We start from the raw sequence: 15,848 nt of genomic DNA on the forward strand, positions 1-15,848 counted from the left end.
GGGCAACTCCGTACTCACTGGTTTACGGGATGGAAGCAGTATTACCTGTAGAAGTTGAAATTCCTTCCCTAAGGATCCTGAAGGAATCAGGGATTGATGAGTCAGAATGGATCCGATCGAGGTTGGATCAGTTAAACTTGCTGGATGAGAAAAGATTAACAGCGGCATGTCATGGGCAGTTATACCAGAGGAGAATGGCTAAGGCATTTGACAAAAGTGTTCGCCCACGCGAATTCCAACCCGGGGACCTAGTTCTGAAGAAAGTACTGCCGAATCAAAATGATCCCCGGGGCAAATGGTCACCAACCTACGAGGGACCCTATGTGGTTAAGAAGGCATTTTCTGGAGGAGCCTTGATCTTGACCCACATGGACGGTGAAGAGTTTCCAAGGCCTGTGAACGCTGACACCGTCAAGAGATACTATGCCAAAAAAAAAAAAAAAATCTAGGGGTGAAAACCTGAAAGGGCATCCCAAGAACCAAAAGGGAGAAATAAGGAAAAAAGCATAAGATCGAGAAAGGAAATAAACCGTCGTGACATGAGGCTCCAGAAAACTTGAAATAATGGCAGTTAAGGGATTCCAAAGCCAGCCACAAGGAATATGTGAGATCTATCCTTGTACCTTTCTTCTTTAAAACTCTATCTTTGTTTTTATTAAAACGTAATAAAGTCCTACTTCATTCCCTATGCTTCTATCCTTCCCTTATATTTATTCTTTAACATTATTCTTCTGCAATCTCGTTATTTAATGCGCTATTAATCAGTTAAAATTTTTGCCATAAGATTAGGATCTAACAATTGATAACCTCACGTACTTTACTATGAGATTCTAAGGAATGACCAGGAAAAGGGTATATAAAAGGAAATAGGGATGAAAACCCGAAAGGGCATCTTTAAAAAAAAAAATAATAAAAAAAAAAATAAAAAAAAAAAAACACTAGAGGTGAAAACCTGAAAGGGCGTTTCTAGTCATATGGACGAAGGGGAAGTGAAAACCCGTAAGGGCGCTTTTCGGGAAAAAGTCAAAAACGGAAGAAGGGCATTTGAAAAGTGGGGTCATAGGTCAAGTCTTGCAACTCGTCCTCCATTAATTTTTGGCCTTCGGGATTCTGTTAAGAACACTTCATTGGGGAAGAACTTCTTGGGTCCGGATTAGGCTTGCTTTGTAAGTGCAATTTAAATTTTCTGTTATCAACCTCTGGTTCCTTGATCTAAGTTGATTTTAATTTCCAGCAATTTAAATTTCAGTTATCAACCTCTGGTTCCTTGATCTAAGTTGATTTTAATTCCTTGCAATTTACTTTTCCTGTTATCAACCTCTGGTTCCTCGATCTAAGTTGATTTTAATTTCCTGCAATTTAAATTTCCTGTTATCAACCTCTGGTTCCTTGATCTAAGTTGATTTTAATTTCTTGCAATTTAAATTTCCTGTTATCAATCTCTGGTTCCTCGATCTAAGTTGATTTTAATTTCCTGCAATTTACTTTTCCTGTTATCAACCTCTGGTTCCTTGATCTAAGTTGATTTTAATTTCCTGCAATTTAAATTTCCTGCTATCAACCTCTGGTTCCTTGATCTAAGTTGATTTTAATTTCATGCATTTACATTTTCAGTTATCAACCTCTGGTTCCTTGATCTAAGTTGATTTTAATTTCCTGCAATTTAAATTTCCTGTTATCAACCTCTGGTTCCTTGATCTAAGTTGATTTTAATTTCTTGCAATTTAAATTTCCTGTTATCAACCTCTGGTTCCTCGATCTAAGTTGATTTTAATTTCCTGCAATTTACTTTTCCTGTTATCAACCTCTGGTTCCTTGATCTAAGTTGATTTTAATTTCCTGCAATTTAAATTTCCTGCTATCAACCTCTGGTTCCTTGATCTAAGTTGATTTTAATTTCATGCATTTACATTTTCAGTTATCAACCTCTAGTTCCTTGATCTAAGTTGATTTTAATTTCCTGCAATTTACTTTTCCTGTTATCAACCTCTGGTTCCTTGATCTAAGTTGATTTTAATTTCTTGCAATTTAAATTTCCTATTATCAACCTCTGGTTCCTAGATCTAAGTTGATTTTAATTTCCTGCAATTTACTTTTCCTATTATCAACCTCTGGTTCCTTGATCTAAGTTGATTTTAATTTCCTGCAATTTAAATTTCCTGCTATCAACCTCTGGTTCCTTGATCTAAGTTGATTTTAATTTCATGCATTTACATTTTCAGTTATCAACCTCTGGTTCCTTGATCTAAGTTGATTTTAATTTTCTGCAATTTACTTTTCCTGTTATCAACCTCTGGTTCCTTGATCTAAGTTGATTTTAATTTCCTGCAATTTAAATTTCCTGCTATCAACCTCTGGTTCCTTGATCTAAGTTGATTTTAATTTCATGCATTTACATTTTCAGTTATCAACCTCTGGTTCCTTGATCTAAGTTGATTTTAATTTCATGCATTTACATTTTCAGTTATCAACATCTGGTTCCTTGATCTAAGTTGATTTTAATTTCTTGCAATTTAAATTTCCTGTTATCAACCTCTGGTTCCTTGATCTAAGTTGATTTTAATTTCCTGCATTTACATTTCCTGCTATCAACCTCTGGTCCCTTGATCCAAGTTGATTTTAATTTAACTTCTGATACTGATCCCTAGATCACTGACTTAGGTATGCTTTAGTTTCGGACACCTAATCGTCCAAAATATGGGTCTAAATCTTTACATAATTCCTACACGGGAAATTTTTCCCTTAATAGAAATTATGTAAAGAGGGGCAGCTGTCGACACCATATTTTGGCCGATCCCCAGAATCAATAAACTTTGAAACCGATCCCCAGCACTAAATTTTCCTTTGCCAGCCAACTACATTTCCGACCTCTCTTTGCCATATTACCGATCTCTCTTCACAGAGAATTGAATCAATGCTAAGCCCTCGTATCATCTAAAGTCTTGCCAAGTCGCTCACCGATCTCTCAAGCTAATTGTTAAATTTCCTGACCGGTCGATTACATTCCCGATCTCTCCTGCCAAACAAAATTGAATCAATACTAGATCTTTATGTCACTGGTCTTATTGTCGATCTCTCATTTTAAGTTTAGGAATAATTAAGATTCCAATCCGATGTAATGATGATCTTGATTTTAAGTGGGTTCACCAAATTTCCAATTTTAATCAAGTCCCGATTAACGTTGATTCCCTATCGATCTCATGCTCATTATGTTTTCTGATCTCTCACACTTAGGTTAATAATCTCTTTCAGTTACTTCGATGTACTCAGACAATCAAGTATTAAGTAATTTAGAGATTTTCCGATCACAATCATTCATTGAACAAAAGGGGCATTCCATTTCATTTCAAAAAAATTGTACAAGTCATTCAGCTGGAGGATCACCCCCAGTCTGATCTACATTTTGTCCGTCTTCTCCCTCACCCTCCTCCTCACTATCCTCACCCTCGCCTCCGGGAGCCAGGTCGGCCATCCAAGAGAAGTCCTCTTAGGGCAGCACGGAGCTTGGCTAAGAGATCCTTGTGAGCATTCACGTAAGCACTGGCTATTCCTGTCACCATCTCTTCATCTTTTGCCTTAAGCTCCTCGGTAAGATGAGCGACCTGAGCAGCTTCGTTGGCCCGGAGCGCCTGGACTTCTCCAAGAGCATGATCCCTCTCAGCCAGAATAAGAGTCTGTTCGGCCAGCTTATCCTCATAGTACTTCATCCTCCCCTCAATTTGAGATATGTAATCTTGAGCGGATGAGAGTTGGGATCGGAGGGATGCCACTTCTTGACTCTTCCTTTCGACTTCCTGACTCTTCTTCTCGACCTCCTTACCCAGGCGGTAAGCCTTTTCCCGAACTATGTCTTTGGTTCACGGGCACTCTACATTGAACTCATGGAGCGGGTTAGGATGTCGTCAAGATTGTCGGAGACGATCTGTCCGATCCTCCCGAAGCGGATGGAAGACCCCAAGACTTTAGCAAAATCGGGATTCTCGACGATGCAGTTGTTCTCCAGAGAAGCGATCAGCACTTGGGCGCCACGAGAAGGGGTCCTCGCAGGAGGTCGAGAACGACCCCCTTCTGTGCTTGGAGCAACTGGGGGAGGTGGAGGCGGCTCTTCCTGTTGAGGAGGAGATCGGACAGCTTCTGTGATCGGCGGCCCCGAAGGTCGGGGCGGGCCTCCTTGCGTCTCCCCAGGTTCATGGCCGGGTGTTTGAAGTAGTGCCGAACGCTTCATCTCCTTTATTTTCCGGGAAATCTCTCTTTCTTTCTTCCGCTTCCTGGAACCTTCACCACCCGCCATACCTGCACAAAAAAGAGGTCAGTGAGATCACTAAGGTCCAAAGATCTGAGAAATAGAAAAATACCGATGCCAAGATCAGAGAGCGGAAGCCCGCGACTTTCGCCCGTGATCAACTCCATCGTCCAATGATGCAGCTCGGCAGTCACCGCATCTAAACAGGAGTACTTTAGAGTGGCAGCTTGATTCTTCAGTTCCATCACTACTAGGCTTTCCTCCTTGTTCAGGGTAATACGCTTCGGAATCAAGGGCCCCTGGTGCCACCAGCTACGGGGGAAGTCCTCAAAGCAGGTCGGATTTTTGCTCCTCAAAATGAAGAAGCGGTTCTTCCAATTCTTAAGGGAGGAGGCGGTCGGTAAGAGCCGCAATGAGGCTTCGCTGAAAGAACCGATGCTCGTCGTCCTTTCGCGAGTTAGCTGTCTTGATTCGGCGAACACCTTAGCCGTAGGTCTGATTCCCTTAGCTCGACACAGGCCTCGGAAGGCTACCAAGATCCGCCATGAGTTAGGGTGAATTTGGGCAATGCACACTCGGTGAAATTTTAGGACCTCCTTGAAGAAGTCGTCCAGAGGGAACCGAAGACCAGCCTTTAACTGTTCCTCGTATACCATAACCATGTCATTCTCTTCAAAGGAGTGATCGGCTCGGTGATCGCCGTGACACCGGATAAGTTCATATGAATCGGGCTCAATGTTGTACTCCTAGCTAAACGACTGCAAATCGGTTTCTTGCAAGATCGACGGCAGCTCGTCCATAGGAAGATTCTCCCTCCCTGAGGAAGGTACAGGCCTCGATGGTGCGGTTCGCCCCCGAGCTGGAGCGGAGACCCTAGAAGGTTCTGGTCGTGCGCTTGGCCCAACCACCTCTACTTCATCAGACGACCATGAAACATGGACGGAAGGTGGGCTTGCCGCTCTCTGACCTTCGGCGTCGCTCATTTTTAAGGAAAGCAAAGAACTTAAAGCTAAAAGAAGGATTAAAACCCTTACCAGAGCTTGAACGGAGTCGGAAGAGCTTGAAAATCGGGAGAGTTTTGGAATTGCTCGCGAGAGACAGAAAATGGCATAAAGTAAGAAACTGGCTAACCCCTACCCCTATTTATACTCGTCCGAGCATTTAATGCTCACGATGTCCCAGGCAATGCATAGGTTAACGAGATTCGCTAGCTGTTCTGACACGTCTCTCGAACACTCCAAATTCCATAAAGAGAACGGCTAATTAGAGATCGGCATATTAAGATAAATGTTTTGAACTGCGGATCAGTTAAGGGTTGTTCAGTTAGGAACCAGATCGGATAAACACATCAGAGATCGGAAAATAATCAATGCAATAATAATAAGATGATAATTGACTTTTATTTCAAAAAGATCGGATTACATCATTTGGGAGATCTCTAGGGATCGGAATAATAGAGATCGGAAGATGGGAGATCAGCATGAGAGATCGGAATAAGAGCGTGGGAGGGATCGGAAGGCAAAAAGAATAAGACAAACCCCAAATAACCGTCGTCAGAATCAAAGCCGAGGTAGTTAAAGCGTGGCAGACGAGATCTCCACCGCACGCCTAAGAATAGCCATAATCTTGTGAGTGCGGGGTATGTCATGGCGATCCTGTACATCCCAATCTCCACCGTTGATTTCACTTGTAAGGACGAACCCGGAGCCCTTGGATCAAGAGAGGAGACGACAAGACCAGCGCCTTTCGCTCTTAGCCCTCAGATCGCTCCGGACAAGAGGATTTGAGACCGTCAGATTGAAAGAAGAAAAGGACAAATATTCTGAAGAATAATCTCAGCCGTTCATTTTGGTTCTCTTTAATTCTCAAGCATCCGATCATGTCCTTCAAAATCCAGACCCTCCATCTCCCTCAAAATAAATCCTGACCCTTCATGGGGAGCACCCGATTCCTATAAATACCTGCCTGAAAACTGTTAAAAATAAAATATAAACAAGAGGCAGTAACTATAGCAGAAGAACTCTGAAACTTAATTCAGTTTGTTACTCTGCTATTTTCTTTTTGAGTTTTCGTAGAAAAAACTTTTGAAACTAGTTTTCTGAAGTGTTTTCTTGCAAAAGGGATTCTTGAATACTGAAATTTTTCATTTTCAGTTCGTTCATTATCCTGTGGCACTCCCACTTTCTGTCTTTGTTATCCTCTATTTCCATTCATATTGTCTAAGCTCAACTCTACTCAAGCTTGGTTATTCTGACCTGTTTACATTTTAACAAAGAATACTTCATTACGAGGCAAATCATAGTCCTCATTTTGACTGCAATCTTGCTACTTTTGCGATTCTGTAATTAGTTCAATAGACTCGACTCCCTACAGGTCAGTGTTAATATCGCCATTTTATTAAGTCTAGTTCTCGTTTTACGTATTTCCTTTTGTCCTCTTTCTTATGCCTGTTGTTTTTTAAGTTCATGTCACGCTAAAAAAGATACAAAGGAAAGATATGCTCTAGTTTACTCCGTCTTTGGCTAACCCACACTTTTGTTAATCTTTATTATTTACGAGCATAAGTCATCTAGCCCCGAGTTACGTAGAAGCAGCAAGACAAAATGTAGGTAACTGTGTTTAAAGTGTCTCTTTGAAAAAAGAGGGTCCAAATAACACGTCAGGGAAATAGCAAAGTTGAATCACTAGGCTGACATGGAAAGCGATCCAGCATAATGCCATAAGGCGGAATAAAAATCAAAACTCAGATAAGTAAAAGTGCAGATAGGATCTTGGTAAAGTGACCTTAGGGAGGTCAGCAAAATTCGATCCGACTTCTCTTATTTAGTCACAAAATATCAATTAGTTAAAAGAAGCCTTATCCCCAGCACCTTTGAACGCCAGAATCCTTAGCTTTAGGTCCTTATGACATGTAGCTGAAATTAAAATTCGGGAGATCAGAAACATCCCATTCAGGCTCCTGTTAATTTAAATAGAGATCGGAGGAGAGTTCTTATCCGGTCTCAACTCAAAATTTTAATAAACATTAAATAGAGGTCGGAGGAGAGTTCTTATCCGGTCCCAACTCAAAATTTTAATAAATATTAAATAGAGATCGGAGGAGAGTTCTTATCCGGTCTCAACTCAAAATTTTAATAAACATCAAATAGAGATAGGAGGAGAGTTCTTATCCGGTCTCAACTCAAAATTTTAATAAACATTAAATAGAGATCGGAGGAGAGTTCTTATCCGGTCTCAACTCAGAATTTTAATAAATATTAAATAGAGTTCGGAGAAGAGTTCTTATCCGATTCTTAAATTAAAATTTTAATAAAATATTCCTTTCAAATAAAATTAACATACAACAATAACTCACTAAGGTTGTCTCATTTACTTATGTATCTGGGTAATCCAAATTTAGTGAAAAATCAAATGTTCCTTTAGTCAAAGGGATTAACATGTCCATTCAAGCCCTCCTAACTAATGCAAAGTTAAATCTACTTACCCTTATTAAGGGACGAGGTGGGGTGCCTAACACCTTCCCCACCTGTTTACGGACCCCGAACCTAGAATCTCTGTCTTGAAGTGGTTTCATTTCAATCTATTTTCACAAATGGTTTTCTTTAATTTCCCTCAAAATTAAAGTGGCGACTCCTCACTCTTTCCCACTTCGGTGAGGGTTCGTTCAGGCGACCGCAAAATTCCTTGCAACATGCAACATTAGCAATATTTTCACATCATAATAACAAAAAGATAATTTGGAGCACTCACACACCCGATAATGTCAAACAATACATATGTGGAAGCTGATCCCCTATACAGCTCTCTTAATCCAACCTGTGCCAGCGAAGAACTCAGCTCGGATTTCCACTTAATAAACCAAATCGGGGTCCCAGCGAAGAACTCAAGCTGTGCCTACCTCGAAGGACCGAGTCCCAGCGAAGATCTCAAGCCATGTCTACCCGTCCTATCCATAGCCAACACCACATCACACGCACGCCAACGCACGCACACGGCTCCAAATTACCACAATAACATCAATGGCACTTTAACAGTTATGAATGCAACATAAAACGTGCATAGAGTTTAACTACATAGATATATACATATAAGTGATGCGTGGGCATGCTTAAACATATAATAATATCGAAATTACAATTAAAATTAATATTTTACTCACAGACTTAACAGCAGTCACTGTGACGGCTGGGCGGAGGAAGAAGGTTGTCCCGGCTCACCTGATAATTTATTACAATCATTCAATAAATTTGACTCAATATAAACCAAGAAAAAGACAAAAAATGTCATAAGTCGTGCTGAAAATTCAGCAGAGTCTCCCCTATACCTAGGACCTACCCAACCTGCAAATGGGTTTAAAATACACTTCTATATCCACTAACCATACACCGACAACTCAATCATATCACACAACCCTTCCTGGGCCAATCCAAATAGTCATTAATCACAATATGTAAAATTACAGTTTAGTCCTTATAATTGACTCTTTTTGCAAAAACTACCCAAATAAACTCTAAAAATTCTAAAACTTTACCCTGCGGTCCTTAGCAATATTACTAGGCTATTGCAAAAAGAATTATAGTTTTCTGAGCTACCACGAATATTTTATAGATTTTTAATCCCATTTAAGCACTAGAAAATTACGAAAAAGTAAGGTTCGGATTTACCTATGCTAATTCTGACTCCGGGGACGCTCTCAGAACGTCTGATAATGGTGGGGTAGCCAAAATCTCGATCCAATTCCAAGACTTTTTCGGTAGCCGGTTTGTCTAGCTGAAAATTCATAGACTCGAACAACTGTCGAATTTCTGCGAATTGAAGGTACCTACACGAATCCCATAACACGGGGGTTAGTATAAAATTTTTACAAAATTTTCTAAGCTCATTTAATGCTCGGAAAAATACTACGAAGTTTCGAGGGACCCACTGAAAAACTGTATCGGAAAATTTTAAAATTTATATTGCCGCAAAACTCTCGATGAATAGAGTACTCTGGTACTCTCGGTTTTCTCATGGGATTCACGGTTTACAATAAATCTAACTCAAAAGTCAAAATGGGCTAAAGTCATCCGCGCGTTTGACAAAAATATTTTGGAAAATTTTGAATATATATTTCAATAAGTTAATTTCTTTGCAATTGCAAAGAATACTAACCTAACCTACTTAGAGTTTGTTTTATATTCCTATTGAAATTACTATTAAAAAAATATTTTTAAAAATATATTAATTAAAATATTAAAAATTAATTTAAAAAAAATAAATTTAATATATTTTAATTATAAAAAATTAAAGGATAAATTATAATTTAATTTTTGAGATTTGACAAAATTTATAATTTAGTTCCTATATTTACAAAATCAAGTAATTTAATTATTGAGATTTAACAAAACTTATAACTTAGTCTTTATTGTTACAATTATGTTAAAGTATTATTAATTTTAGCAAAAATACCTAAATACTCTTTTTCTTATTTTTAATCTGAAAATAACTTATTTTCTAAGATTTTTTTTTAATAATTTAGTTTTTGATATTTTATTTTTTTAATAATTTAATCACTCTATTTTTTAAATTGTGAGTCCTATTAAATTAACAATTTTTAAATTTAAACTCTTAAAATATAGATTAATTACTTCAAAGTTCTTAAAAATTTTAGTTAGTTACAAAATCATTAATATATTTTACAAATTAACCTTAAATAGTATAAATATTTATAAATGAGCTTTTATAATATTTTTGTATATTATATTATAATAGAAATAAGTCCTTAAATATTATATTATATTATTATAATATAAAAAATAAAAAAATATGAGTATGGACGTAAATTATTAAAATAAAATTTGAAGTACTAAATTATTTTCTAATTGTAAATGAAGTTAAAAATATTGTAATATTTTTGTTCAATCTAATGGAAAATTAATTCTAATGATAGTGATTAAGTTTATTAGAATTTCAAGGACTTTATTGCTTGGTTTTATAATTATAGAAATTAATTTATAGGTTTAACCAAATCTTAAAGATAAAATTACTAATAAAATAAAATATCAAGATTTAAATTATTTTTATATTAAAAATAAAATTAAGGATATTTTGATATTTTTTATCAAAATTCACAGTAATTTAATTAAAATTCTAACAATAAAAATTAAGTTATAAATTTTATAAAATTTTAAAAATTAAATTATTTAATTTTTAAAATATAAAGATTAAACTATAGATATTGTTAAATTTGAAGGATTCAATTATAATTTATCTAAAATTAGAATAATAAAATAAATTTTTTAATATAAATAGTTTGGATTAAAATTGAAATTCGGAATTTTATAGTCCGACGAAGATGACTGTAATAGCCTAGGATAGTGCAGGTAGCTGTCACTTTTTATCTTAGCTGGAGATGGATTGGCCTTTCTTAAACACATGTACAAAGACCAATGGGCCCCACTTTGCTGTGGCTGAAAGTTATTTGCTGCTGCATCTTCGTCTTTGTTAATTTCTTTGTCATGCGGTTGACTTGTCAAGCTATTATATCTTTTTAGGTCCTCGCGTGAAATCGCTCATCAATTATAAATAATATATATAGATAATTTATATAAATTAATATATTTTAATAAAATTATCATAATTATATTAAATAATATATCTTATTATTAAATTATTTATGTGCATATATATATATATATTTAAAAAAAATTAATTATAATATATTTTAATATAATTATATATAATTTAAAAAAAAATATATTCTTTCAATTTTTAAATTCAACTTGAGCTGTGGAGTCAATGAGTCTTCGGTTGAGTCACATTCAAGTTGTGGTAGAATTATAAGTTTATAAATAATTTTAAATTCCAGTCAATGTCCAATAAAAAAAATGATTTGATATATACAGGAAAAGAAATCAGCAGGCAAAATTTTATAAAATTGAATGATATTTCAAACTCCAAATTTCATAGTATTAAAATTTATTAATTTATTTTAATATTTATTGATATACATATTTTTTTTTTTTAAAAAAGTAAAATATTTATTAATAAAATTTCCAAAAAAAAAAAATTATCACGACACATCCACCTGAAGTTAACTCGAAAAACACTGAAAACCAACATAGACTTCTAGACAAAGCAACACTCCAAATGGGTGAAAACAAACAAACCCAGGCTCCAAGAAGAAAAGCATGTGTCATCCATGGCAAATCAAGTACCGGGACATCTTGCATATGCTAGCCATCTAGCAATGTCATCATAAAAGTGCCTGGCGGCTAGGGGAGAGCATTCCATCGATGGTTTTGAACAGAATTGAATACTAAAAATTAAAAAATTAAATCATTTAAAAATATAAATTGAATCAATCACTTAAGGAGAATTAAATCAAACTAAACTAAATAATATCGATTCGATTCGGTTGTATTAAATCGAAAATATTAAATTTTTATTTTTTTAAACTGAGTTATGCAACTTAGGCCGGTTATGCATCTTGAGCGTTGAGACTTATACATATTGGATTGAAAAATTATTTTAGCTATTTTACTATTCAGTTTAATCGGTTTTATCAATTTTAACAGATAAAAAATCGAATCGAATCAAAAACCGAATATGTTTAAATTTTCAAACTGAACCAAACCGATAAAATTAAAAAATCAAACCGATTGAACCAAAATAATTTAGTTCAGTTCGATTTTTTGGTTCACACCGAAAACTGCACAGCCCTACTGGCGGCATCATAGAAGTGCCCGGCAAATTGCTAGCCATCAACAAATTGCTCCAAAAAATCTCCTTCTCAATACTGTCACTTTTCCTTATTCTTCTGAATAGAGGATTTGGATGGAAGCTTTCAATTTTTTTATTGGAAATTAGATTCTCCCACACATCTTTTTACTAGAGCTACCAAGTTCTTCAGGATAGAAAAGATACCATTAAACACCAACAAGCAGAACCGAACAACACCAAAAAAGCAATAAAATAGATCCTCAAAACAGTTGCACAGCAGAAAAACAACCCGAGAAAATGCAACAGAGAAGAAGAGTTATGCCAAGAGAAGAGGGAAGAAAGACTCATATTCCAGCATTAGAAAGACATACCTTATCAACATTTACTTGATTCATGAGAAAGAGAATCATATCTTCTTTTGCATGTGGGAATGACAAACCCTAATTGATAACCAAGCTCCACCGTTTGCAGGGCTTCAAGGTTAGTGTCGACCCAATCTTTCAGGCCAAAGAATACAACCCTCGAGAGACCTACTAATTATTATACACTTTTTTTTTTTTTTAATGACTCTTATTAGAACTCGCGACCCTAATACTATCGAGTTAAAGCTTATACTATATTATTTTTAATTAAGGTTCAATTTACTTCAATCCTATATATGCAGGATACAAATACAGAGTACATGAATAATTAGGTTTAAATTTAAATCCCACTAGAGTTCTTGAGCAGCTACGAGCACTACTCTCCCGTATTGCATGGCATGCACTATGAGATTTGAGGGGCGAATTAATTCTGTTCTCCATAATACCAGTCCAATAGATCCCATTCCCACGAAGGTTGGCTATCTATGGGCATTGGGATGCTGCTACTTTCTCCTGTTTGAGGTGGAATTGCAGCATGGTCTTCTGAGGATGAACTGATCTCAGGTGAGTTTGATATCTCCGCCATTGGAGGGTTTCGAAGAGATGCTGTTGCCACATCACCTTGAATAGCAGCTGGTTGATGAGCTCTCATCTCGCTGATCTCAACTCCCAAACCCAATGGCCGTCTATCAAATGCACGCAAGCTTTTTGATTTCTTGTACACCCGACACAGGCTGAATTCATGCCTCAACTGCATTTACATTAATCAAATCAAGAATAATAGAACAAAAGGAGAAGAAGAAATATCGCTTTGTCTTATTATTTATAGCTAGAGTTTTTAATAAGTTTATATTACAAGGCACACAATAATTACACAATCATATAATATAGAGAAGAAAAAAAGAATAATATAAGATTTACATGGTTTGACAATAAGACCTATGTTTACAAGCAAAATGAAAGAAAAAGAAAAAGTTATACAGTGCATTTACATATTACAATATTTACATTTTTTTTGTTAGAGTTATAATTTGAGTTTATTCAAAATTCAAGTTACATAAAAATAATAGTTCAAACTAATTAACAGTCCAAGTAGTGACAACTGATCCATTCATTTTATATATATATATATATATATATATATATATAAAGTGTTTTTCCACACAAAAACTTAGAAAATAGTTTTATTATACTTAGTTTTTGAGATTTGAGTTAACGCAATTTAAATGTTGAGCCACCTAAAAGAGGGAGAGATATCAAGAAAATTTTTATTTAGTAAAATCAATGTATCGCCATAATCAATTATTATAATGAAATTATATATATATATATATATATATATATATATAATTTTTCTTAAGAAGGGGACTCTAAACTAAAAGAAAAATTTTAAAATAAACCGTTGTATGTATAACAGTTCGGATTATTTAGTTATATTTTGAACATTAATCATGATAAATTTCATATGAACTCTATTATAATCAATAATCAAAATGTATCCATTGAACTTGTTGACTCATTAGCCTAAAAACTCTTCCATTTATCGTTAATTCATAATTATAATAGCAATATGACAATGATCAAATGCTTATACGATAACACACAAGATCATTACATTTATTAAGATTTATTTGGATGAGGGTGAGAGTGGGGTAAATAAAAGTAAGGAGGGGTAAGTAATTATTTTATCTTGTTTAGGAAAATGTGAGTTAACGAAGGGTAAAGGTAAATAAGGGTAAACTTTACCCTGTCTTACCCCTCAAATTTTAATTTGGGGTGTAAAGAGGGACAATGAGAGAGAGATAAGAGTCATGAATATTTCTATTTATACACCTTTTAAATTTATCCATCTTTCACTTGTTTTTAAACATAAAGAATATACATACCTCTGTTTACCTTTCCATAAATTCACTTTTTCTCAAACACGAGATTTTTTTATTATAACCCTTCTTACCCTTATCTTTTCTTACCCTTTCATTAGTTACACTTCCCTCATCTAAACATAAGAAAAAAAGAGTATTATATATACAGATATAAAGTTTATACCGTTAGTGTTGCAACAGTGGATGAGGAAGAAGACGATTCTCCTTGAATAGCTTTGTACTCGTTCATTTTCCAATCGGTTTTGCGTCCATTAGGAGCCCTTCCTCTATAGAAAACCATAGTTCTTTTCACGCCGATGCTGCGATGGTTAGAATAAACATGACCAGGAGATCCTGTAGCTTTCCAGTATCCGTCAGCCGTAAGCCTGTTTGGTCTTCCTCCTCGAGCTTCGCTCTCTTGCCTCGGAATGAAGAAAAACCACTGCTCTGGATCTCTACCGGACAGGTCTCCAGCATATTCTGGACAAACACAAATTCATGTCATAATTTAAACCCCCCAAAACAAATCAATGGAATTGCACCTTGGCTGTGCATTGAGGTCAATCGATCGATTGCCAAAAAAAAAAAAAAAAAAAAAAAATCTCTTTTCCATCGATAATCTATATCTCTTTTATAGTCTCTCCATCTCTCGATATTTGTCAAGAAAATTCCAAAATATATACCATGTTGATGAGAAATAAACATGAATTTTACTCCTGTAATGTGAAAGAATAATCAGAAATAATGTTATGTTCGAGCTTTAGTGTAACTTAATTATAATATCGAAGGAGGCACAAGAAAAAATGGTATTCAAGTTATTGAATCATATAAAAACAGCAACTAAATAAACATGGATAATAGTTAAGAAACAATTCTTTTTCCAGACCCATTTGATCTAAAATGAAAAGATTAAAACCCAAAAAGATTAAAGAAAAAAATTGCAAAAAATAGAAAAGAAAAGTTTTTACGAGAAAGTTGCCAGGGATTGAACTCGTAGATATCAAGAACAGGTATAATCCTGTCCATGACAAGATTGAGTTCAGGCCTCCTGCCTTCAAGCTTGTTGTGGAGATAGAAAGAGACAAGCTCTTCTTCTGTAGGGTAGAAGCGAAAACCAGGTGGCAAATCCTTCATTTTGGTGGGCTACCTACAAATAAGTAACACTCATGGAGGGTGTGAATATATATAAAGGAAATTCTTGAAGATGGATCAAGAAATTAGTTAGGCAAGAGAGCATAGAGGGAGAAGGAGACGAGTGAAATGAGAAAGAGGCAACGTACATGCAATTGCTTGGAATCTTGCAACGCGTTTATGTAGAAGAAAAATAATCTTTGTTCTCTGCTAGCTTTATCCGCACAAGACCTCTGTGCGTGGAATTAGTCAAATTTGTCTTCTCTATGTGAAATTCTGAAGTCTTGATTAGTATTATTTTTTTTTCCTTTTATCTTATCAGCAGCTGTTACATTAATTCAAACAGTTGTATCATCTTTAATTAATTGCCTATAATTGTACCAAACAAAATTAATTCCATATAATATCATTACATGTCCTAATTAATATTTAAGATTTTTCTCCTCTAAATTTGATTCCCTATGCATCTAAAATATTAAATGTGTGATGTGACCCACCTTTTAAATATATAAGTCTCATATAATTATATTTTGATTTCATGTATTTGTA

The 15,848-nt window shown here is 35.3% G+C and overlaps 1 protein-coding gene across 1 annotated transcript; it reads right to left on the minus strand.

Annotated features, from left to right (window-relative positions):
- Positions 1–12,273: 12,273 nt before the first annotated feature.
- On the minus strand, positions 12,274–15,445 carry LOC131179973 (NAC domain-containing protein 90-like). The gene is made up of 3 exons (XM_058147410.1): positions 15,137–15,445; positions 14,353–14,648; positions 12,274–13,057 (listed from the first exon to the last, which is right to left on the minus strand). The coding sequence occupies exons 1-3, from the start codon at positions 15,300–15,302 to the stop codon at positions 12,731–12,733; spliced, it is 789 nt and encodes a 262-aa protein (XP_058003393.1). The 5' UTR covers positions 15,303–15,445; the 3' UTR covers positions 12,274–12,730.
- Between the last annotated feature and the right edge of the window lie 403 nt (positions 15,446–15,848).

Source organism: Hevea brasiliensis, chromosome 5 (genome assembly GCF_030052815.1).
Source record: "Hevea brasiliensis isolate MT/VB/25A 57/8 chromosome 5, ASM3005281v1, whole genome shotgun sequence".
NCBI classification, from domain to species: Eukaryota; Viridiplantae; Streptophyta; class Magnoliopsida; order Malpighiales; family Euphorbiaceae; genus Hevea; species Hevea brasiliensis.

What these genes read in the sequence shown, in the direction of transcription:
- LOC131179973 (XM_058147410.1), bottom strand. Translation starts at nt 15,302, where the DNA reads ATGAAGGATTTGCCACCTGGTTTTCGCTTCTACCCTACAGAAGAAGAG. An exon ending in CAATCCCTGGCAACTTTCTC is followed by an intron (nt 14,649 to 15,136) that starts GTAAAAACTTTT and finishes GTGTTTGTCCAG; the next exon opens with AATATGCTGGAGACCTGTCC. An exon ending in CCACTGTTGCAACACTAACG is followed by an intron (nt 13,058 to 14,352) that starts GTATAAACTTTA and finishes ATGTAAATGCAG; the next exon opens with TTGAGGCATGAATTCAGCCT.